General features: G+C 27.2%; 1 protein-coding gene across 3 annotated transcripts in view; it reads right to left on the bottom strand.

The window, feature by feature from the left end:
* LOC101236770 (protein MMS22-like) overlaps positions 1–25,209 on the bottom strand; it is a 52,401-nt gene continuing 27,192 nt past the window's right edge. For 2 of the 3 annotated variants that reach the window (XM_065793051.1, XM_065793053.1), the window contains exons 13-25: positions 23,519–23,742; positions 22,797–23,426; positions 22,173–22,713; positions 21,513–21,629; positions 8,503–8,637; positions 8,259–8,305; positions 8,100–8,178; positions 7,963–8,021; positions 7,788–7,882; positions 6,810–6,861; positions 6,404–6,464; positions 6,176–6,309; positions 1–219 (exon numbers count right to left, since the gene is read on the bottom strand). In XM_065793051.1, coding sequence (XP_065649123.1) covers positions 168–219; positions 6,176–6,309; positions 6,404–6,464; positions 6,810–6,861; positions 7,788–7,882; positions 7,963–8,021; positions 8,100–8,178; positions 8,259–8,305; positions 8,503–8,637; positions 21,513–21,629; positions 22,173–22,713; positions 22,797–23,426; positions 23,519–23,742 — 2,226 coding nt within the window. In that variant the 3' untranslated portion in view covers positions 1–167. Of the gene's footprint in view, positions 220–887; positions 1,492–6,175; positions 6,310–6,403; positions 6,465–6,809; positions 6,862–7,787; positions 7,883–7,962; positions 8,022–8,099; positions 8,179–8,258; positions 8,306–8,502; positions 8,638–21,512; positions 21,630–22,172; positions 22,714–22,796; positions 23,427–23,518; positions 23,743–25,209 lie in introns of those variants that run through there. The other variant, XM_065793052.1, reaches the window with a different exon arrangement.

Below are 25,209 nucleotides of genomic sequence, written 5' to 3'. Positions count from 1 at the left end.
TTATAGTAAACTTATTTTTTATAATTCAATTTTATGAAAGATCGTTTTATACATATCTTCGTAGTAGAACAATTTTATATAAATTAAGTTCATTAAACTCGATGAAGATCTCAATAATTAAGAACTTGCAAAATAAATGAAACCATCATATGGTTCACATATAAGGTTTACACCGAAAAGTCGCATTCAGACATTTCTTTTAATAAAACGTAGCTGTTCCTATAAATAAAAAAATAAAAATTGCATGAAACACGCACACACACTCAAAAGTCATATATTAAATTTATGACATCGTATAACAAATTTTGTTATACGACGTGTTTATAAATATATAAGTTGTTATATTACCTTGCCTAATTTACCTGATTGAATTACCATTACTTGACTAACCTGATTGAATTACCATTACATGATGACGCTGACCACAATAGGTCGAAATATCGTTAATATATTATTAAATAAAAATATTTAAAAATTGTTTATACGCACCCTTTTTTTATTCGAATTTAACTTTAAATAGATAATATCAATAATAACATTGATATTAAAATAAAGTTTAGCAACTCGGAGTTTCATGTGTTTAAAACAATCATCAGGCAAGCAGTAGAAATATTAATTTTGCTGCAAATTTTTACTTAAAAAACAACAGTTTTTATTTAGGTTTGGAATGGAAATTTGTTAGTATTTTTTCAGGGGTTAAGTATAAAATTAGTTTATAAAGCAGAGAAACAATTTTTTTACATTTTTTACTAAGTAATTTAAACTTAATTAGACTGTTAATAAATCAATTAAAAGCTATACATGTGTATAGTTAATTAATTAGTATAATTATATATTATATATATACAGTAGCGTCCAAAAGTTTGCGGACAGGAAAAAAAAAAGAATTTTACTTGTTTATCAGCACATACTTCACTAAAACCAACATATTATATACCAATTAAAAGGTTTTTAAGCTTACAATTAAATTTCGAACAAATAATGATTATCTAATTAACATTTTTATATTGGTATCAACGATTTTTGATGAGTTCAAAAATTTGCGGAAAAAGCATATTTTTTTTAAATAGTACAAATTTTCAACAATATTTGATCACAAATTTATATAAAAGCAATACCACATTAGTATTTTGTAGGATACCTATTACAATCAAGAATGGCTTGGCATCTAAGAGGCACAGAATCAATTAAATGAATGCAAACGTCAATGGGAATTAAGTTCCATATTTAAGCATAATTTGTAGGCTTGATTCCTTTCATTCGACGGTCAACGTGTTTCCATAATGTTTAAAATGTTCAATGGAATTTAAGTCAGGTGATTGGATGACCACTTCAAAACGTTAACTTTACTCTTTATGAAAACTCTAAAACCGATTTGGCTGTTTTGGATGTTTGGGATCGTTATCCTGTTGGTATATCCATCCTCGAGGCATTTTGTCCTTTGCATAAGGTAACATTATAGTCTTTCATATATCTTTGTATTTTTCTGCGCTGAAATATTAGTAAAATTTAATTTTTTTATGACTGTCCGCAAACTTTTGGACGCTACAGTATGTATAGCAAAAACTTAAAATTTAAAAATGAGGTACAATAAGTATGTTGCATGTATAAACAAATAATTAATAAAAATAAATAATTTTTATATTTGTAAATTAAAAATTCTATTAGTGAATGTTATTAGTTAATTAGGTTTGTAGTTAGCTATGTAATAATAAAAAGTTATGTATTATAATTCTTTAATATGAAACCAAAACTAAAATTCTAAATAGGATTGAAACAGTAAGAAGTTTAAAACATATTATCGAATAAGTTTAATTAAATATTATTCACAAATATCAAATAAAAGGAAAAAGTTGCTCATTTATTTTGCCACAAACAATAGTTTCTAGCATTCCGCAAATACAAACAATAGTTTCTAACATTCTGCGAACACAAACAATAGTTTCTAGCATTCTGCGAACACGAGTCTATGGCCATGTACTACTTGAAGAAGATACTGTTTTTGGTTTTCTTTTTTTTTTTAATTATAGAATTGTACTCTTCAATCAAATCAAATCCTTTTACACGTTGTCATTTATAACTTTTAAATGATGAAAAATTTCTGAGGCAGTTTTATAATCATCGCTGTGCACTTACGTTTCTAGATTGGTTTTTTGAAATTTGGTTGAGATTTTCAAATGATGGAAAAATAACATGGAGCTCTTTTAACAAAATCTTTTATGCTCATTGAGACAGATATTGACTTGGTGAGTGCTTCACAAATGCGTATTAAGTTCACTCGTACTGCTACCACATACAAACAATTTTTCACACACAACAAAGTTACAAAAAATATATTCTTTGTCATACTTGAAATACTGCCATGCTGCTGTTTTTTTTATTATTACTATCACTAGTGCTTTTAACATTTTTTGGATCTTGTTAGATCTTTTTTAAATGCAATTTCCATAAGTGATATCTATTAATCTCAATTAAGTTCAAAATTAAACATTAAAATGCTCATCTTATAAGAATTCAAACACGCAGACATATATGTGTAATGCTTTTCATTTAAAAGAGAACAATGTTGTTAGGTATATAACATTAATTTATAAAGATTTACACTAAATATTAAAATTTATTATATAATCTATACAATGTTAAACTACTTTTTGTTGTTTTCACTTGTATTATTTATTCTTAAGCTTATTACTATGGCTATTTTAACATTAACTCAAGAAACTGTTTGTGCAAAAATAATGTCAGAGGAAATCATTTGCGTAGCAATTGTTAATAATGATGAATAAAAGTGAATACTATCAATCGTTATTAATGTCTAAAAGTAGTTATACCGATCTTTGTTCGAAAGGTGTTCTCATACTATTCTTTTTTTAGAAATTCGTTTTGTAAACGGAATATTATTTATATTTTCTCTATTACCTTGTGAAAGTACTCTAAATATTTAGAGTGCCACTTTAAATATTTAAAGACACATTTTTAGTGCAAACAAGTTCACATTTAGAGGAAAATTAAATAATTAAACGCATTTTTTAAATTCAAAATTTAGTTTATTTAGGAGATTACATTAATTAGTTTATAAACATATAACTAAAAGTGAAAAAACAGGGCAATTTCAAAAGATATTAAATAAAAATTCTGGTATTAAGATTGGTGTTCAGAGAACAAATACTGGTAATACCAAACGACATTATACAAGCAAATATTGGTACTACCGGTAGTACCAAAACTGATATTGCATTCCCTATTGATAGAAAACTAGAATTTCAATTAATTCAAATTTTTATTAGGTTCATATCAACCAAGAAGAGCTATAAACCATGCTTTTTTAAGGCAATCCAAGTTTCACATTTAGTTAATTTAAATTATCTACTAATCATCCAGATCGTGAAAGTGTACAATGGTTTTATCATCTAGCTTGAATGGTACATGGCCCCAGGAGTCATAATTCTGACTCCACGAGCAGGTATGCCTCTAAGAAAAGTAATACACAATATCAGAAATTTGCAATAATCATATCTAGGCAGTTTGTTTACAAGCTACAGCATGGTAAACAATAAAACATCATCTCTGTTGTTCTGTGTGGACTAGCAACTTCATTGTTAATTCCAGTTTTGTAGTTCAATTAATCTACAAATTTCTAGAATTGTTGAAACCATTTAAAGATGGCAAAGTCTGGATTAGAGATGTCAACTAACATGCTTTCATTAAACGTAATAGTCGAGATTAGTTAAGTATGTAATGATGACATACAAAATAAAGGTCTTTTTCCAGCTTCTGTCCTAGAAAAACACAGGCACCATTTCTGTAATCATTATTGCTTGCATTGTATCAAAATGCATTAACATGGTCTATTACTTCCTCGAGCAATTGCTTCCACTTCCTCGAGCAATTACTTCCACTTCCTCGAGCAATTACTTCCACTTCCTCGAGCAATTACTTCCACTTCCTCGAGCAATTAGGTGCTTGTGCTTCTCTTCTTTTTGTTGTTTGAAACTTAGAAAAGCTTAGAAATGGTATCTTCTTAGGATCACATACCAAGAAAATGATAGAATGAATTAAGTTGGCCAAACTCCTGAACAGGACGGACCGTGGTTTGGAACAGTTTTTTTGCAGTTGTTTATGGCTTCCTGGGTAATCACAAGGCTGAAAACTATCTGGAGTTTGTTCAGGTTCTCATAAAATATTCAATCAAAATAAGATAAAGAATGTCACACAAAATCCTATCTTTAATCACAAAATTATATCTTTAACTCTCACTTCTAGAAGAAGAGCTTACTCAGAAGAGCAAGACAAGCACTTTTATCAAGATAGATTTTGGATGTTGTTATCAAGGGCAGTGTAATAAAAACACAAGACACTACATTTGGGAAACTACTTTGTGAAAGTGAAACTCGCAACTCTGAAAGATTTTTACTGTCTCTGCCTATTCAATTTGTCATTGTTGCTTAATGAAAAATAATTTTTTTCAAGTTGTGGTCAGAAAATCAAAGGTCAAGCCTTCCCAGGAAATGTGTTCAGTTTTTCGGCTTGTATGTCCACGCATGAGTATTTTTTTTTTAGACAACTTGGTCACGACAGTTTGCAAGTTTTTAAACAAGGTAAAGCAAAAAAACATTAAAAAGAATGATTTTCCTATATTTTATTTGTTTTTTAAAAAAAACGGAAAGCGAAAAATAAAAATTGCTTTCTGTTTGTAAAATATATTTTAAAATTTTAATGTAACAAGTATATATTGTCCCTATATGAAAACATCTATGTAATGTGTGCGTATACTCTTATGTACAACTTTTTTTATTACATAATTACATATATTCGTTCATAAGTATAGGCATATTTAACTTATTTGAATAAGACGTTTACTTCATATACAGAATGTTCGTAGTTTGAATCCCACCACTGTTCATTTCTTTAAACTGTTTTTTCTTTAAATACCGCTGGTCATATATTTGATTTGTAACCATTTATCTTTTCTTTTTTGTATTTAAAAAAATCTTTTTGTTGTATGTTTTTGAATGATACACATCTGATCACACTCAGATTTTTATACCATTTAAGCCTTTCATCATATTTTCTAAGTAAGGGGCACACAGATATAAACATAAGTTTTTAGGCTTCAATTAGGCCCTACCATCTACACATTTTTCACATAATCTAATTGTTTCATATTGCCTTGCTATTCCTGTACATTTTATCTCCAATCTTTTAGCGCTTTTTAGATTTGGATCCCAGCTACTTTTTAACATTTGGCTCCGTGCGTTTAGTTGTTATGTTACAATTACAACAAATACAACAAAAGTTAATAATTATTATTGTTAATTGTTATGTTACAAATATTAATAATAATTGTTAATAATTGTTTATGTATATTTTTCCAATAACATAGTAAACCAAAAAAAAAAAAAAAAAAAAAAGGGGGGGGGGGGGGGTAAAAAAAAAAAAAAATTTTTATAACTGTGTTTTTTTACTTTGCCTTACCCAATTTTGTTGCTGAAAATAACAACCACTCTAAAGTAATAAAAAACAAAAACAGTACGCAAATTATTAATACTATTAATTTTTTCTATTTAAATTAATTTCCTATTTTGTTAGTTTTTCATTTTTTATTTTTGAAACTTAACTTTTTTTGCAACACTAAGTATAAAAAAACTTCACGTCACCAAGTTGTCTAAAATAAAATGCTCATAAGTGGACATACAAGTTGAAATACCCCACGCATTTTCTAGGAAGGCTTGAAGATTGTGTTCAATGCAGTTATTTTCCCAGTATATAAATATAAGCAATTGAAATATAACACTTTGAATCTAAGCACAGAAATTCTGTTACTCAATTTTATTAAAGTAAACTGTGCAGCCTCTTTTCTATCCATTTTAAATCTAATCTAATCTAATCAAAAACTGTTAACAAGATCTTAATTGTCAAAAGTTGTTATTTATTTTATTTTGTAAGTTATTTAAATGCTTAAATATACTATAACTTAATTTCTTATTTTTTCAAGTTTTTATGTTGTTTTTTTTTATCTTTTGAAATCAACTTTATTCATAAAAATAATAATTTGTAATAATTATATTTTATAGTACCAATTTTTCTTAACCTTAAATACTTGCTAACACTTCCTTAATATTTTCATGCTAAAAAAAAAAGTTTTTGGACCTAATAAATATAAATAAATTTTCACCTCAAATCTATGTTATTATCTCCCCCACCTCTTTTTTCTTCTTCAAGAACAAGCTTGTGTAGGGAAGGTATTGCAATCTTAAGAACAGATATATTTAAACTTCCCACTAGTGCTAGTGTATCTAGAATCATACCCTAAAAACAATATTTTTAAATAAAAGAAAATTTTACTTTTAAAAAAAAAACCCTTGAAAAATGAAAATAAGATTCAATTTAACTTGTCACATACTCGTTGAGAAGAAATTTTTTCAGATGCAAAACTGATTAGTATGGTTGCTAAATGTGATTCACTAAAAAATAGTATATATTTTACAGAATGCATTTTCTAAATTATATTGTAAATTTTATTATATGTTATATGTAACTTCTAAAATGCTGTTATATGTGACTTTTAATATAATATATAAAAGTTTTATTTCTTCTATGTTAGATTGTTGGTTCATGTTTAATGTCATTTCATTTGTTACTTAATAAATTTATGCCATTGGTTAATGTTCAATGTTACATTATGATGCATTAGTTCATATTATATAAAAATGTAATTTCATTGGTTCATGCCATATAAAAATGTAATATCATTGTATTATATTATATAAAAAGTAACTAGTATAGTTTCATTTAATATTAAAACTTACATGCTACATTTTTTGTATGATGCATCAAAAATAACCTTTAGTATACTCATAACTAGATGCAAGTGATAAATCCATAAATAACCATTATAAATAAATATAAGTCGTATAATAAAAATATAAGTTAAGCTAATAAAATATTAGTAATAATGATAACAAAAATATAAAACATCAAGTTGACAAAATTATCTATGTATTTTTTTTTTATATTAAATTTCTAATAATAAATTTAGTAAGAGCAAGCCCGCTTGTTGCTCCAACCCTGTTCGGTTTAGTTGCCTGGTTGATTCTGCCAGTAGTCATATGCTCTAGGGTGTCCCAAAAAACAACTTTCTTGAAAATGTCTGCCTCTCACCACCTAAATATGTTCTATATCAGAAAATAATACTGGATTTAAAAATTATCGAAAAAAAAAATTAAATAAGGGTGGCTTAAAAACTATTAAATACTATCAGGGTCCCTAATATTATCAAAAGGGTCCCTAATATATAGAGTCCCTAATATTATCAAAAAAATTTCTTCAAAAGTATGCCATGTTGGGTCTCAAAAGAAGGAAAATCATACAAAAATTTCAAAAATAAGAACTATATTTAATAAAAACATCCTTAAACAATTTATCTTGAAAAAACATGTAAAAATGATTTATTTTATGCTAAAAAAGTTTTTATGTGTTAAAATCATAATTTGTATATAAAATAACTTTTACACCCTGATAACATGCTTGCCTAAGAGTTTTAACCATGTTTTTTTAAGTGTAAGCACAAGTGTAGATTGAAAATGCCTCCAAGAATTAAAATCTAAAATATTTATTTTATTATTGTAAAGTTATTTAAAATAAAATAAGATATAAAAGTATATAAATATAGATATTTTTGTCAACTTGATGTTTTATAATTTTATATATTTAACATAAAAAACTTAAATAATAACAATAATATAAATAAACAAAAACTGATAAATAAAGAGTGTAAAAATGTATACCTAATTGCCTGACATAAGGTGGTTCACCTTTTCCTCTTAGTTTTTCACAAGCCAAAAGGCAATTGAGAATTTTTATTAGAACCATGTCTGCACAACTACAAATAAAAAACTCAAGCAATATTCAAAACCATAAGAAATTCAAAAATAATTCAGGAAAATTTTTTAAAAATCTCACTTTATTAACTCTTCTTCAGAATCTGCTGTTTGTAGTAAACTTGATATAAAATAAAGAACCTATAGAGAGAAAAAAACTTGCATAAGAAGGTAAGTTAACTAATAGAAGGAAAAAAAGTAACTACAAAGCATATTTACAGCAGCAAGCTGTTCTGGAGGTTGAGGAAGATATAAGAAATGATCACGTAAGAGATTTAATACAAAATATTTGTAGTCTCTAAATTTAAAATTAAAAAAAATTATTTAAAATTATCAAAAGAAAAAAAAAAAAAAATTTGATTAAAAATATATCAAAACCTGGACTGTTTAGAAGTCATTCCTTCGGGAGATTCTTTCAAAGCTATCTTTATAAAGATAAGAAGAGGTTACATTAAGAAATAAAAATAATAAATATGAAAAACATATTTGATAGATATATAAATAATTGAAGTAAAAAAAGTATTATAAAATTATTTGAATATTTAAACATCCTAATAATGCAAAATTTTCATCTCTCATTTTCATAAACTTTTTTTAACAATACAACATTAAAATACTATACCAAAAAAGGATTTGATGACCGATTGATAAAACATTGAACAGAAGACTGAACAAAATATCTATGAAATATCTCTTTAATTTTTCTTGCAAGAAAATCATCTTTCTTAAAATCCAAGGCAATCAAACCAGACAAAAACTAATATCAAAAAAATCAAAACTCTTTATCAATTTCTATATGTACGTATGCATCTATGCATGTATGCAGGTATGTATGTATGTATGTATGCATGCATGCATGCATGCATGCATGTATGTATGTATGTATGTATATATGTGTATATAAATATATATATATATATATATATATATATATATATATATATATATATATATATATATATATATATATATATATATATATATATATATATACATATACATATATATACTTTTAAAAAAACCAAAAAAATATCAACTTCAATGTTATGTTATTTATATTTTATAGTTTGTTTTTTTTAATATATATACATAATTATATTTATGGTTTTTCTCCATTTTTGTTTCAATGAGCAGCAAAGTGTACACACAGTCTGACATAACTATAAGCCAGATGGAGTGCATTGATAAGGCAAATGCTTTATTTTAATCATTTTATTTAGAATTTAGTATGGTTAGAATTTAGTATGGATTGTTGGTTTATTTAAAAAATAAATCTTTTTGTCATTTTTATTTTAACTATTTTACCAAGAACTTTTTTTCTCTGAATCAGAAATATTTAAATAAAATTGTATAATAATCCTTTTGCCATTAAAGTGTGGTGGTTCACTTTTAATTAACTTTTTCTCTTCTCTTCATTGCTTTTTTGGCATATTTTTTGCTAATCAAATGACTTTATTTTGCTTTAACTGTTATGGCCTCAAAACAAAATTTTCACCACAAATTATTAAGTGATCGAGGTTGATATTTGACCGGGGCCGGGTTTGATAAAATATAGCAAGAGCCGGGTTAGTGACCGGGGTTGCAAAAACATTTATTCATCCTAAAGTATATATTTTTAATTCAAAATTCATGTTATATTTTGTATATATATATACATATATAAACATCAATATGATCAATATGATCATCATTATTATCATTATCATGATGATAATGATCATCACAATCATCATCATTATTGTCATCATGATCATCATGATCATGATCATTTGTTGATGAGCTTTAACCCGTTCCAGTGTCCTCAATTAAGGACAGTAGGGAAATATTTTTTACCGACTTAAAAATGGGAGATATTTTATTTGTTTACATTGGCAGCACTGGTGACATACCCCTGATGTATTTTACCAGATAAGAGATCAGTCTAACTCGACTCCAATTACAATTTATTCATTAGTTGGAAGAGATTTATTAGTGCTTGCTGCAAGATTGTGTTTACCAGCTAGAAAACGACTTTCTTTGAAGTAAGTAACTCAATACTCGATTTTCATATTCTGCAGTTTTATACTAATACTCTGTCGTATTTTTATGTTGTTATTTTTAAATTTTTACAAAATAATTCTGCTCTAAAGTCTGTGTACTCAAATGAGAACACTGGTAATACAGGTTATAAAATATAATAAAGTACATCATATTTTATTAGTATTTTTTATTTTTATTTCAGGCTTTGATATGTCTTTGAAAAAGAATAGAGTTTTCATAATATTGGAAGAAGCAAAAAGTTATTTGTTTTTAAGTTTTTTTTTTTTAAAATGGAACATCACTTGAAAAAAAATATTTTTTTTAAGTGATATTCCAGAATAACTTGAGATTCAAATACATAACCAAACTGGAAATTAAAGTGAACGTGAAACGATTGAAATAGCATAAAAGAAGTCAATGAGGTACTATCAATTATGGATAGACTCAAACCCTCAGTACAATACTTTCAGTAATAATTCTGAGCAAAACCTTCAAGACAATATCAAAAGCAAACCAACTAATTTTTAAGTTCTTAAAAATATTTAAATGCTTTTTTTAAGGATGTTTCTAGTTTAAATTGTTGAAGAAACAAGGAGATACGCATTTAAATATAAAAATAAACACTCAATCCATGTTGCATTTGATGATATAAGAACATTTGTTGGATTTCTGATTTTATCTGGCTACCATACGTTGTCAAGTCAGAAAGATTACTGGTCAGAAGATGAAGATCTAGGTGTGAAAATAATTAAAAAGGCATTTAGTAGAAATTAATATTTAGAGTTGAAATCTATAATACACTTTCAAGACAACAAAAAAGCAAAATAAAGAGATTGAAGTTTTAAAATGTGACCTTTGTTTGATAAAAATGCTAATTTAAAAAAATGGGGTTATTTTCATTCCGAATTGTAAGTTGATGAAATGATTGTTCATTATTATGGGAGAAACTTTTTAAAACAATTTATCAGAGAAAAACCCATGACATTTAGATATAAATTGTGGGCTATGTGTGGTGTGGATGGGTATTGTTATGATTTTTCTTTATATGGTGGAAAAGTTTCTTCTAATTTGAGTAATAGTTAATCATTAGGTGAAAAAGTTGTTCTCGACTGTTTGGAAGGTATTGAGACTCCATCTAATCATAATTTTATTTTTTAATCATATTTTTTGATAACTTTTTAATCATATTTTTTGATAACTTTTTTACCAGCTTTCATTTATTGACAATATTGAAGGATAAGGGGTTATGTGCAAGTGGTACCATCAGAGAAAATAGAACTTGCAAGTGCTCACTTATGTCAGCAAAAATAGTTGACAAAAATCCATGAGGTAAATATTGTTTCAAATTCAATAAAAAGAATGAAGTCACAATAATTAGATAGAACAATAATAGAAGTGTAACCCTTGAAATAAATTTTGACTTCATCAGTCCTGAAGTAAAAAGCTGGTATCACATCAAAGACATGAAAAAAGAAGGCCTGTGAAATGTTATCTTCAGAGAGGAAAGTGCTTCCAGATGAAAGGTTTGATGGAAAAATCATACTACTTTGAAGAGAGAAAATCAGAGAAGTTGTCAACATAGACTTTGTACAGCTAAACCTTGTACATTTTGTAACAAATGTAACTTTGTGTATTTCTTGTTTTGCTTCATATCACACAAGACCTTGAACATTAACATTCTTATCTGCACAATAATTATGTATTTACTTATTTTTATGGTTCTATGATGCAAATAAAGATTGTTTATAATTAATTTTTTATTACTTAAAATATCTTAAAATATTACCCCCACGTCCCAGTGGCTCAAACGACGACAAGCTAAAATAATACTAATACAACAATATATAATAAAATAAATATATTATTTTGTTAATGTGACTCAAAACAATAGGAATTATCTGAAATAAAATATAAATATATTGCATAAAATAAATTGGGACTTAATGAGTTGAGAAGCAAAAAAAATGCTCTAGATTTTTTATATTAGAAAAACAGCATAAAAGAGGAAGGCTTAAGTCTGATGATGATAATCATGATGATGATGATGTTGATCATCATCATCAGGCTTTAGCCTTACTCTTTTATGCTGTTTCTCGATTATAAACAACCTAGAGCACTTTTTTTCTTCTTAAAGCTCCTTCATACAATATGTAAGGCACTCTCTTTAATTTTTTTACTTTTATCACTACCATTTTCTACTGAAGATGCTACCTCTCTACATGCTGATACCTAAATTACTAATCTTTTCTAACAATCGTTGTTTGATACAATGCTTTTTCTAATCTGTCTAAGATTATGCCTCCTTTTCTTGTCTTGCTAGAGTCACACATCCATCTGATCATCTTCTCTTTTTTCAAATACTACACCATATAAATACTAAAGTTTATATTACAATGAAAGGATATTTTATGACAGCATCTAAATAAATAGCAAACATATGTTTATATCCATAATATATATGCATAAAGCACATCTTGAAAGCTTTTATTCCTGATGGAATAAAGGTTTAGAAGCTTTTATTAATTCTCTTAAATTTTAAGTCAAACCTCATTCTACTCCACATTTTTTGCCATCTTGAACAGTTGCTTTATTAAACATTAATCATGTTTTTCATCTTTTTTACAAGAACATCTCTCTTAAGAACAAATGTCCTTTTATTATTGCAATAAGCTAATGTAAAAAAGTCCTGTCGGATGTTAAGCTCTGTTATTCTCAGTTTACTAAATGTTATATCTTGTCTCAGATGTTAGGTTCTAGAGACTTTTGGTTAGTCTTATTAACTAAACAGTGTCATTAACTAAAGTAAGTCTAATATTTAATCTCTAATTCATGGGTCTTTTTACTTCTCCCCAGAATAAAGTAGAGTTTTTTGCAAAAAATCTTACTCTAATTTGACTCTTGAATCTAATGGCCACACTCTTCCTTTCAGTTAGATTAACCCATTATTAGACATCAAAATCACTATGGCTTCTAATGCTAAAGTTAATTCTCAATTAAAAACTTCTACAGTTTGAGCTCCAGACAAGATTTCCATCATAGTCTTTAAAAAGTGTTCTCCAGAACTCTCTTCAATTTTTGCTAAACTTTCCAAAAGCGCTACATAAGTGGTTCCAATTTTAGAAAACTCTTTGACCTCTTAAATTAGTCTTCACTCTGTTATTAGTTACTTTATATAAAGGTTTTGAGGTTATTAAATTATTTCTTTCTAACTGCAGTAATAAAGTTATTCTTGAAGAGCTACGCTCTTTTTTATTTTAAATAACTTTAGGGTACCACAAGGTTCTATCTTTGCTCCTGTATTGTTTCATATCTACAATAACGATCTTCATGAAATCTATAGTGGCTCTATTTGCTGACAGCTCAACAAAAAAATCTTCACTTTTCAATTGCATAAAAACTTGCTATAAAAACTTTTATTAATTCAGTTTTTTTCTTTGAACATCAAAAAAACCTTTTATCTCTTACCCATCTTCATTTTTTCCTTTTTTATACAACTTTAAACCTTCACTTATACCTTTCCTAGTATTTTAACTTGTTCTCTATTTGAAAGTAACTCATAACTTTATAATGATTGCTTGCAATCTTGTTGGAAGTAAATTAGATTTTAAAAATATATAAACGTATGCCAGTATTTAATAAATAGTGAATGTAAGCATAAAACTATAATATGTTAAGTACTATAAAAATTTTTTCAGGCTCCAGCTATCAAACCCTGTTAATCTAATAATTTTCAGGGCTGGGTTTGCAAAAAGTAAAAAAATAATTTTAAGCTGGGGCCGCGGTCATTTACTACCACAAATCATAAACTCACAGAATTTCTTATTATTTAGATTGTCAGGGAAATGTTAACTTATTCTTTTATTTTAAATTAAAGAGTGCTACTAATCAAAAACATTTTGCATTTTTGATTTAAAAATTTTTACTTTCTGTTATTTAAATTTATTATTATGCTATTATTATAAAAGTTGACCTTTCAATTATAATAATATAAAGGACATATGACTAAGTACTAAAATAAACACGTTGTATATTAAGAGTAATAAACATTTTTCTTATTATAAACATTTGTGGTAAAAACATATAAAATTTTCATTGGGACAAGATTTTTTAACTGAATACTTTATAAGTTGTAGGATGTATTAAAAAGCAAAACATGAAGATGGGGAAAAGTTATAAGGCTTTTTGATGTGCAAAGAAAAAACTGGTATGATATAAGTTTTTATAGCATGAAGGGACAGATACAGTAAAAGGATACAACTTGCTGAATAAGAAGCAAAGTAGGAATGAGTTTTGGTTTATCATAATAGAGATGATAGCTGGTTTGAGCATTGACCATGATAGTATTTGTAGAAAAAAGAAAGACATGCAACCTTACAACAATGGGAGAGAGGCTCAAGCTTGGCAGATAAACCAGGTCTAAAAACATTTACAATGTGCTTTAAGACTTTGTCAGAGAGTAAGAGGGTATTATTCGTCAATATAGGAATACCAACAATATCGTAATATTTTTTGCGGTGAAAAAATGAGTTTTGTTGTCTGACAAAAATTGTGGATTTAAAGTGCAGAATTTAAATCCACAAGCCAGTGCAAGCCATAGGCTGCTACAGAAGAGAGATCAGATTGAAAACCGGCTGCTTGTGCTAAGCTATAAGTGAAGACTTTTTGTCAAGACAAGCGTATAAATTTGAGTCGCCAGCTTATAGAGGCACTTTAGATGTAAAACTTTCATGAGGATTGTTATTGTAGACAAAAAACATTACAAGAGCAAAGATAGAATTTTGTGGTACCCTTAAAGTTATTTGAAATAAAGAAGAGCGTAGCTCTTCAAGAATAACTTTATTACTGCAGTTAGAAAGAAATAATTTAATAACCTCAAAACCTTTATATAAAGTAACTAATAACAGAGTGAAGACTAATTGAAGAATAGTTGGAGAGGTCAAAGTATTTTCTACAGTTTTTGAAAATTGGAACCACTTATGTAGCACTTTTGAAAGTTTAGCAAAAACTGAGGAGAGTTTTGGAGAACAGTTTTTAAGACTATGATGAAACCTTGTCTGGAGCTCAAACTGTAGAAGTTTTTAATTGAGAATTAACTTTAGCATTAGAAGCCATAGTGATTTTGATGTCTAATAATGGGTTAATCTAACTGAAAGGAAGAGTGTGGCCATTAGATTCAAGAGTCAAATTAGAGTAAGATTTTTTGCAAAAAACTCTACTTTATTCTGGGGAGAAGTAAAAAGACCCATGAATTAGAGATTAAATATTAGACTTACTTTAGTTAATGACACTGTTTAGTTAATAAGACTAACCAAAAGTCTCTAGAACCTAACATCTGAGATAAGATATAACATTTAGTAAACTGAGAATAACAGAGCTTAACATCCGACAGGACTTTTTTACATTAGCTTATTGCAATAATAAAAGGACATTTGTTCTTAAGAGAGATGTTCTTGTAAAAAAGATGAAAAACATGATTAATGTTTAATAAAGCAACTGTTCAAGATGGCAAAAAATGTGGAGTAGAATGAGGTTTGACTTAAAATTTAAGAGAATTAATAAAAGCTTCTAAACCTTTATTCCATCAGGAATAAAAGCTTCCAAGATGTGCTTTATGCATATATATTATGGATATAAACATATGTTTGCTATTTATTTAGATGCTGTCATAAAATATCCTTTCATTGTAATATAAACTTTAGTATTTATATGGTGTAGCATTTGACAAAAGAGAAGATGATCAGATGGATGTGTGGTGTGACTCTAGCAAGATAAGAAAAGGAGGCAGTCTTTGACAGATGAGAAAAAAACATCTTATCGGACATCTTTTAGAGAAGATTAAAGTGATTTAGGTATCCGCATGTAGAGAGGTAGCAGCTTCAGGAGAAGATAGTAATGGTAAAAATAAGAAAACTTGAAGAGAGTGCCTTGAATATTGTTTGAATGAGGTTTAGTTAAGGGAAGAAAATGCTCTAGATTGTTTATGATAGAGAAACAGCATAAAAGAGGAAGCTAAAGACATGATGATGATGATGATGATGATGATGATGATGATGATGATGATGATGATGATGATGATGATGATGATGATGATGATGATGATGATGATGGTAATGATGATTATGATGATCATGTTGATCATAATGATGTTTATATATACATATATATACAAAATATAACATGAATTTTGAATTAAAAAAATATACTTTAGGATGTTTAATGGTTTATGCAGCCCCAGCCACACACCCGGTCCCGGCTATATTTTATCAAACTCGGCCCAGGCCCCGGTAAAATATCAACTCCACATAAACACATAAAATTTAGTTTATCGGTTTAAATAACTATTTTCTGAAGAAGTATTTTCTGAAGAACTATTCTGAAGAACTATTTTCTGAAGAAGTGCCTACTTTTGTAGTGTAGTGAACTTTTATATACATAAATAGTAGATTAGGACACTTTCAGAAAATAATTTTGTGTATATGAAGATCATTGATGCAGTTGAGAAACAATATGAAAATAAGGATGGAACCTTGTGTTACCCCAAGTAGGGCTTATGTGGGTATAAAGTCTAAAGTAAAGGACATAAGTCTTATGCATTAGGCATAGCCTGCACTGTACCTAGCTTCTACAAAAGTTGAAAAACAATTTAGTGAAAAAATAATTTAAGGCCTGGAAAATCAGTAAATGAAAAGCTGTAAAAATAAATTTATTATAGTTTATGAATAAAAAATAAACCATTAACATTAAAGCAAAAAATAAGCTTATTATTTTACCGAAAAAATTGAAGAAAAAAAAATTCAAATATATATATATATTTTTTCAAAACTAATTCAGTCCCAACAACACTGCAAACAATCACTATTTTAGTTACCAGAGAGCAAAGAATATTAAAGACAAAGATAATGGTTGACAGTATTAAAGAGAAAGAAAAGAATTACTATTTAAGTTACCGGAGAACAAAGAATATTAAAAAGAAAGAAAAATGGTTGACAGAAGAATAGAAAAAATGTAAATTGTATGAGTTGGGAAAACATGAAGATGGGAGTTCCATTAACGTACAAGGAAAGAAACTAGATGAATAAAAATTTTTAGAGCATGAAGGGACAGATACAGTAAAAGGATGCAACTTTGCTGAATGACAAGTTAAGCAAGAATTATTATTGATAGAACTAGAGATAATAGCTTGTTTGTTACCTTGATGTGACCTTGCAACAATGGGATAATGGCTCAAGACTGGCAGAATGAGAAGACACAATAAAGAGAGGAAACCTTAGCAGATACTAACTTTGCAATGGATTGTGTATATAGCTTACATGAGAGGTCTGTAATCCAAGAAGATGTAAAGAAGAGTTAATGAAAATGAAGGTCGTTAACCTTCAAGGACAACTTTGATGATGCGGTTTAAAAAGAATAATTCATTACCTCAAAAACTTTCCAAGATATATAATATAAAACAACCTAATGAAGAAGATCAGCATTCAAAAATCACAGATATCTTTTTTCAAAATGCAGAAAAACAAGGTTATTATGAGTATCAAGATTATTATGAGTATCAAGGAGAGTTCTGGAGTTCTTTGCAAATAATTCTACTTTATTCTTGGAGGTGCAATAAGATTAGACCCATCTAAAAGAGATGCTTACTGATGAGATGGTTTAAATGGTTAGACTTGTCATTGTTAACGACACTGTTGAAGATTTTCCATAAGTATTTAGAACCTAACCTCTGACATTAGATTTAGTAAACTGAGAAATATAGAGCTTAGCCTAAAAAGATTTAGAGAGATCATAGACTTTGATACCTTTAAATAATTTGATAAGTTTTATATAAAATTTATTAACTCGGTATTGAAACAGTAATGTTTAAAAATTAGGCTTTGCTATCACATCATGCAAGAAGAAGGTAAAGTTGGCTATTTGATAGAACTTGTCAGAAACAGTCAAGATTGTTTTACGTGTAAAGCATAAAGATAATTGGTATCAAAATTTCTTTCCTGGAAAAAGTTAAGATGGATGTAAAATCAGAGAGAGCTCAACATCATCACCACTAAAGCACCACCATGATGATGATGATGGTGATGATCTCTCCTAAATAATCCTAAACCAACCTAGGCCCCAGATTTATTTTACTTAACTGGTTAGTGGTATGATAATCATTAAACTCATCAAAAATACTGGTATTTGGATCTCGCAAAAGAGAGCTTGGCCAATTTAAATAAAAAACAAATAGAGTAAAGACGTAGTAGAGTAAAAATGATAGAGAATATGAGAATAAAATTTAGAGGTGATTTAGAGAAGATAAATAAAAATATTTAATGATGATACATAAAAAGATGTAAAAATGATAGAGAATAAAGGTGATTTAGAGAAGATAAATAAAAATATTTAATGATGATACATAAAAAGATGTAAAAATGATAGAGAATAAAGGTGATTTAGAGAAGATAAATATTTAATGATGGTACATAAAAAGATGTAAAAAGAACAAGCAGAAATAAAACTGAACCAGAAAGATTCATCTTTGCAACAACATTCATCTGCCAACCTGAATCTATAAAAGTGCATGGAAAAGTAACATAAAAAATATATTTATTCTATATGAGTTCATTATTTATTGTAATTATTTGTTTTATTATGTTAGAAATATTATTTCTCAATACAAAAAAGATTATTATTAAATTATTACTTATACAAAAAAGAATGATTTTTTATTAAAAATAATCATTCTTTTTTTTTTACAACTCATTTTTACATTTTTCTCAAATTCATTTACATAAGTCATTCAAAAGTTAATAAAACTTTTTAAATGTTCTCAAGCATTTTTTACTCAAAATTTTAGTGCGAATATTGTCATCAAGTTTTATTTTATTTATATTTTGTATTATTATTTATGTTTTTAATTTTTTTTATTAGATAATATTAATTTATTATATTAGTTCATTTATATGTTTACGCTATTTTAATTTTATGTAATACAACAATTTTAAGTTATGTTAAAAAAATGTGTAGTTATGATAAACACATGTGGAGAAGTTATGATAAACACATGTGGAGAAGTTATGATAAACACATGTGGAGAAGTTATGATAAACACATGCGGAGAAGAAAAATATTTGAAAAACATTTATTAAGAAACATTTTTACCTTTTTTAAAATTTGAAACAAGTAAGGTTTTTTTATTGAAGCAATTAAAAAAAAAGCATTACGGTGTTACACACAGAAAATTCTAATAAGTAATATATTAGTATCTAACTGGTTATTTTTATATTTTGCAACTGTTTTTTTTTTTTTTTTTAAATATTTGAAAACTCAATAAAAGTGTCTTTAATTAGATAGTAAACAAATTTCATATTCATGTAACATGCTATTCCATTTCAGCTGCTAGGTAAAAGTTAATGCCTTAAAAAAATCATTAAATGCTTCAAACTGTGTGAATCCATTGCTATAGAATGAAGAGAGAGAATCTATCTAATTGTTTTGGAGCTTTAAGACTTATGGAGCAAAATATTATACTTTCCACATGTATCTGGTCAAGTCATTTATACAAAACAATATAAATAATATGCAAAACATATAGTTATTATAGTTATTACAAATATGCCAAAAATATAGTTGTTATAAGTGTGCCAAACATACAGTTATAATATGCCAAAAATATAGTTATTAAAAGTAAAGCTTTTTAAACCAATTAATCATTAACCCTTTTGTAACAGGATGTAAAAAATAGAAAGCAAAATTTTGCCAACCTAATGTCAGCTATGTATGACACTCTAGTACCGAACTGAAATCTTTTAGATTTCATGGGAGTTAGAGAGAGAGAGGAGAGAGAGAGAGAGGAGAGAGAGAGGAGAGAGAGAGAGAGAGAGAGAGAGAGAGAGAGAGAGAGAGAGAGAGAGAGAGAGAGAGAGAGAGGAGATGAAGTAATGAGAGAATTAATGTTTTTTAGTTACAAACAGAGCTATTAGAGAAGCTTGTCATTCAACTGCTGTTAGAGTAATTGAATTATGAAATAAGGCTTATGTATATTCCGACAAGGTTAAAAAAACGTGTTGTGAATAAGATTGAAGAGCTATATCATGAGTGAGAAAAGTTAAAGAAAAATAAGGAAAATAAAGCTAAATGTTCAGAATCTTTGAAAGTGAAAGAAAATAACTGGAAAGAAAGTTTAAGCATCCTATTTGACATTGCTTATGCAAATGCATTAGACATGATAAAAATTGAAGAAGATAAATAGTTTTTGATGGCACAACATGACGATGGTCATAGTGGTAAGATGTTAGGAGTAGATACAGCACTAGCAAGAAAAGAAGCCAGGAAAATGAAAATACAGGCAGAATTTAAAAAGAGAAGAGCAAATGCAGAGGTATATAACCAGTGTAAAAAACAATTAGTATTATTATAATCATCATCAGAAGGTAACCAAGACGAAAGTGAGGGTGAGATAATGGAGAAATGTTTATTGTCTGCGTCCTCATCAAACAGAACAGTATGCAGAAGGAGCAGTAAAAAACAGCAGATTTTAATGAGAAGTTAGCTGCCAGTCTGGATGTAGCTAAACTGAGTGATCCCAAAGCTCCCCTAGAACTTATCCCTGCATTGAAACTGTTAGCTTAAAACCAGAATAATACAGGATCAGTTTTTATGCAATTTGTAGAAATCAAACTAAACATTGACGTTTAATAGCTGAACAGCTTTCAAAAAAATTTAAACCCGAAGTTCCACTAACTATCCATTGGGATGGAAAGCTTTTGGGAGACACAAGTGAGAAATTATTTGTTATATGCTTAGCTGTTTTAGTGCCTGGTGATGTTGATCAGCTATTTGATGTCCCCAAAATGCCTTCGGTAACAGGAGAATCAACTTCATCAGCTGTTCATGAAGCTATTATTGAGCAAAAATTAAAGATTGTGTAAAATGCATGTGTTTTGCCTGTCACTATCATGTTATGGAGATTATGCTGAAAGCTGTTGTCACCACTTCGATTGGTTGTTCAACTAGGCCATATATTTTGTTGTTAAAAATAAAATGGTAATTCTAAATGCTTATGCTGCTCAATTGGTTGCAGATATTACAGATAACATTATTCAATTTGCTGCTGAACAACTTCAAGAATATCAGCCACATGATGATTACAAATAGTTGCTAGAACTTACAATAATATTTTTTGGAGAAGTTCCTAAAAAGGGCATTTCTTTTAAATGGTCTTCACAGAACCAAATGGATAGCCAAAGGAAGCAATTCAAGTTAAACAAGAATGAAAAAAAAAGGCCTATTTAATATATGCACATTTGTTGTTAGACTTGTTTTAGTCTGGTATCAAGCAACAAATGCAATATGGGCACCTTGTCTAGACTTACAGCTCTTAAAAGAATTTGTGAAAAACAAGGATATAAAATATTGGTATAAGTTTGAATAAACTTATATCAATAATTTAAAATAAAGCTGAATATAAAACATAGAAAAGAAAAATACATTGTAAATAGTTATTAACAACAAAAATAAAAATAATAATTGAAAATTGTAAAGTTATCATTATATAAATAATATAATCAATTTATACATTTTACCAACAAAAAATTTTTATAAAAATTAAATTAAAAAATTTAAAAAAAAACTTACTAAATGCAAGTGTTCAGTGGATTTTTCAAGAAAAAGAGGCGGAAAAGGTTTCTTAGAAGAATTTAATGGAAGAACAAATAAATCTAACATCTGAGGAAGCAAACAAACTGGGGATGACTAAAAAAAAATATGTTAATAATAAAAAATTACTGGTTGCAGTAGTAGCAAGTAGCAGTAGTAGTAGCACTAGTAGCAAAGTCAGTTGAGTGCTTTTATTAATTTTAAATTTAATAGTAGAGGAGAATGGGGAAGCATAAGCAGCAGCACATCATTATAATTATATATTTTTGTTAAAATCAATTTTATCTAATGTTACATTTCATAACTTCCCAATTTCCCCTATTCTACTTCAGATAGTTTCCGTAAAAACTAAAAAGATTTTTCTCAGATCTCAGATTATCAACCAAGATTTAAGTAATATAAACAAAAAAATTTATAAAAAAGTTATAATTATAATTATTTATAATAAATTTGTATGATATGAATTGTTTTATTACAAAAAAAAAAATTTTTAATTCAATTTTTAATTCAACAACAAAAAAAGTACTATAGATTTTAAAATAAATAGAAAATAAAAATAATAATATTAACTAATAACAATAATTCCATATTAATATTATATAATACTATTATACAATTAAATCAAACAAAAAAACTTACTTTACTATAAATAGCTTTAGCACAGTATTTAACTAAGTTTCCATTCACAATAAACATCAGCTCCACAGTCTTCATACATTCACAACTCATTAAAACAGGTCTACATATATCAAGAACATTTCGGAAAAAAATATCAATAGTTTTGCGAAAACTAAACGCCTCTGTGATAGATTGTTGTATCATATGCGATCTACCAATTCCTACAATAAATTTAAGAAGTACCAGCGAAGAAAAGTCGCAAGGGGGAAACTTTGTATCATCAATGTTTTTAATGTAGTTAGAAAACTCTTTTATTTCAAACAATGCTCTAGTAAATTCCAAAGAATTGATTTTGTTGACGTTTGACAATAAAACACAATGAATCCAAGTATTAATAAGTAAATTTTTATGATAGGATTGCTCTTCATGAGAAAGCAAATTTATAACTTCAGACGATAATAGAACTTTTGATAAATAAATACATTTAAAATTAAGCGAATGTGAAGTGCTATTTGAAAACTTTGAAAAAAGTTCTTGAAATTTTACGGGTGCAATTTCTTTACTGAAACATTAAAAACAAATTTTTTATCAAATACTTTTATTAATTTTTTAAAACTTCTAGAAAGATAAAAATTTTAAAACTACCTTAATAATGAAAGCACAGTAAAATCAGCAAGTAAATCTGCAACAAGATCATCTGATCCTACTTCTTCAATGTGACTAAACACAACAGTCCATAATTGATTAATCAAGAGGTCTTTCAATTTTCCTTGAATATAAGAACAGCTAAAAATAATTTTTATATGCCTTAGGACTACCAGTCTTTCTGTCCTTGACATTATTGTAAGAAGTTTACTATAAGCAGGACACAACAGTTTTTCTTCGCCAGGAAGAAAAGTTACAAAATCAAGGGATTGCTCCATGCATTCAAAGTAAAAACAAATTAAACTCCATGTATCCTGGTGTGTTGTATCTTGTAGACAATGCTTTGCAACCACTTTAGTAAAAAGTTCAACAATTTTTTCAATGAGATAGTCTATTTGATATTTCTCATTTTTGCAAATCAATACTCCAGTAAACAGCACTAGAAAAATAGATTTTTTTATTGAAAAACTTTTATGGTCAAAAGAAATGCATGTTATATGTGAACACATTTTGTGAACTATATCCATCGAATCAAAGACTATTGCACTTTTTAAAAATAAAGTTCCAAATCTTTCAAAATCAACTGGAGTAATGTCTTCCATTCGTCGCTTATGAAACTTAGACAAAATTCTATTGTAACAAATAAAGTTATTTAAAAAACAAAAATACATACATTAACACACAAAAAACTTTATAATTTTTAAAATAAAATTTGCACAAACCTTCCCTTAATCTGCGATAAAAATTGTGGAGATAGATCTTTTACTCTTATAACAATTCTTTCAAGAACACCACAGAACAAATCAAAACTTTGTATTTCACCGTTAAGAATAACTTGTTCAGAAACAACTTGTTTGCATGCATCAAACTTTATCAATGGTGTAATTTGAGCAGCATGATTGATGTATGAGTCAAGATTACTTAAATTTTTTTGATGATACGAAGGCTAATACAAAAAATATAAATGATGTTAATTCAAGATCGTCAACACAAGCTATTTGAAAAATGTTAACAATGCATAAGACAGCAAACAAGATTCAAATAAATCAAATAATTTAATCAATAAATTGATTTCCAATAGAAATAAGAACACATGGAACATTACTATACAACAATGACTTTAAGCTATAGTCACAACTTAGATGCAAAACGTCTCAATAAGGTTGAGAAAAATATGCAAATTTTTCAAATGATAAAAAAATTCTACTTATGTTGCATATAATCAAACAAATATTCCAACACATAATAGATGTAAATAAAGATTACTCAAATTTGACTGCATTCTATTACTGCCCTACAACATACTGTGCTACACCCTACACCATATTGTACTGCACCCAAATACTACACAAAATAAATTAATTTAATTAACGATTAAAACAAATAATATATTCGAGATGGACAACTTAATTAAAACAAAAATGAATTTAATGATTTTTTTTTTTTTTGTAAAAAGTAACCGATGTAATTTATTATCACAGTAACGTAAATAGAAGTTGTTTTGTGGCAGTGATAAAAAAATTCAGCAAAATAAAACTGTTGTTTTTATAGGGATAATAAAATGACAATGATAAAAAAATTCAACAAAATTGCAAAGTTGCTTCCAATATAAGTTGATGAAAAATTTTGAAACTTATCTAATTTGTTGATGTGAATGATTGTGACTAAATGATGTGACTAGGTGGAAAAATTAGAATAATTTGTATGACAGATAAGTTGAGATTGTGTCTTGCTAAGTGCTTTGGTACTATTCTCACTTAGGAGACTCAGCTCACTTTAAGCAAGAAAAGTTATATTAGTTATGAGCTGCCTTAATTTGGCGTAACGTTAAAATCACTAAATATTAAAAATGGTGTAATATTATTATGATTCATATATGTTTATATTGTCAGAAGAATATATAATGAAGAATCTCTTTGAAACATATACAATTTATGTATATAAATTGTATATATTATAACAAAGTTAACAATAATCATAGATTTTAACACAAATATAATTGCATCATGTTATATCATAAATTGTAGTAATATAACATTGTATAATATTATATCATAATAATATTGTTATATTTTTTTATAATATTACCAATTTACAACAACCATTAAGATAGTTAAGCTAAACTTATCATATCTAATTTATACATACATATATATATATATATATATATATATATATATATATATATATATATATATATATATATATATATATATATATATATATATATATATATATATATATATATATATATATATATATATATGTATATATATACACACATATATATATATATACACACACACATAATTATTGAATAACTGTGTATATTACCAAAAAAACAACTATATCTTTATAAACATTTACAGTTTTTTCACAGTTTTTTTATTAAATGGTACATATCTCATTAAGT

This window comes from Hydra vulgaris, chromosome 03 (genome assembly GCF_038396675.1).
Source record: "Hydra vulgaris chromosome 03, alternate assembly HydraT2T_AEP".
NCBI classification, from domain to species: Eukaryota; Metazoa; Cnidaria; class Hydrozoa; order Anthoathecata; family Hydridae; genus Hydra; species Hydra vulgaris.
The sequence above is the reverse complement of the archived record's forward strand: the minus strand, read 5'-3'. Positions and strand labels throughout refer to the sequence as shown.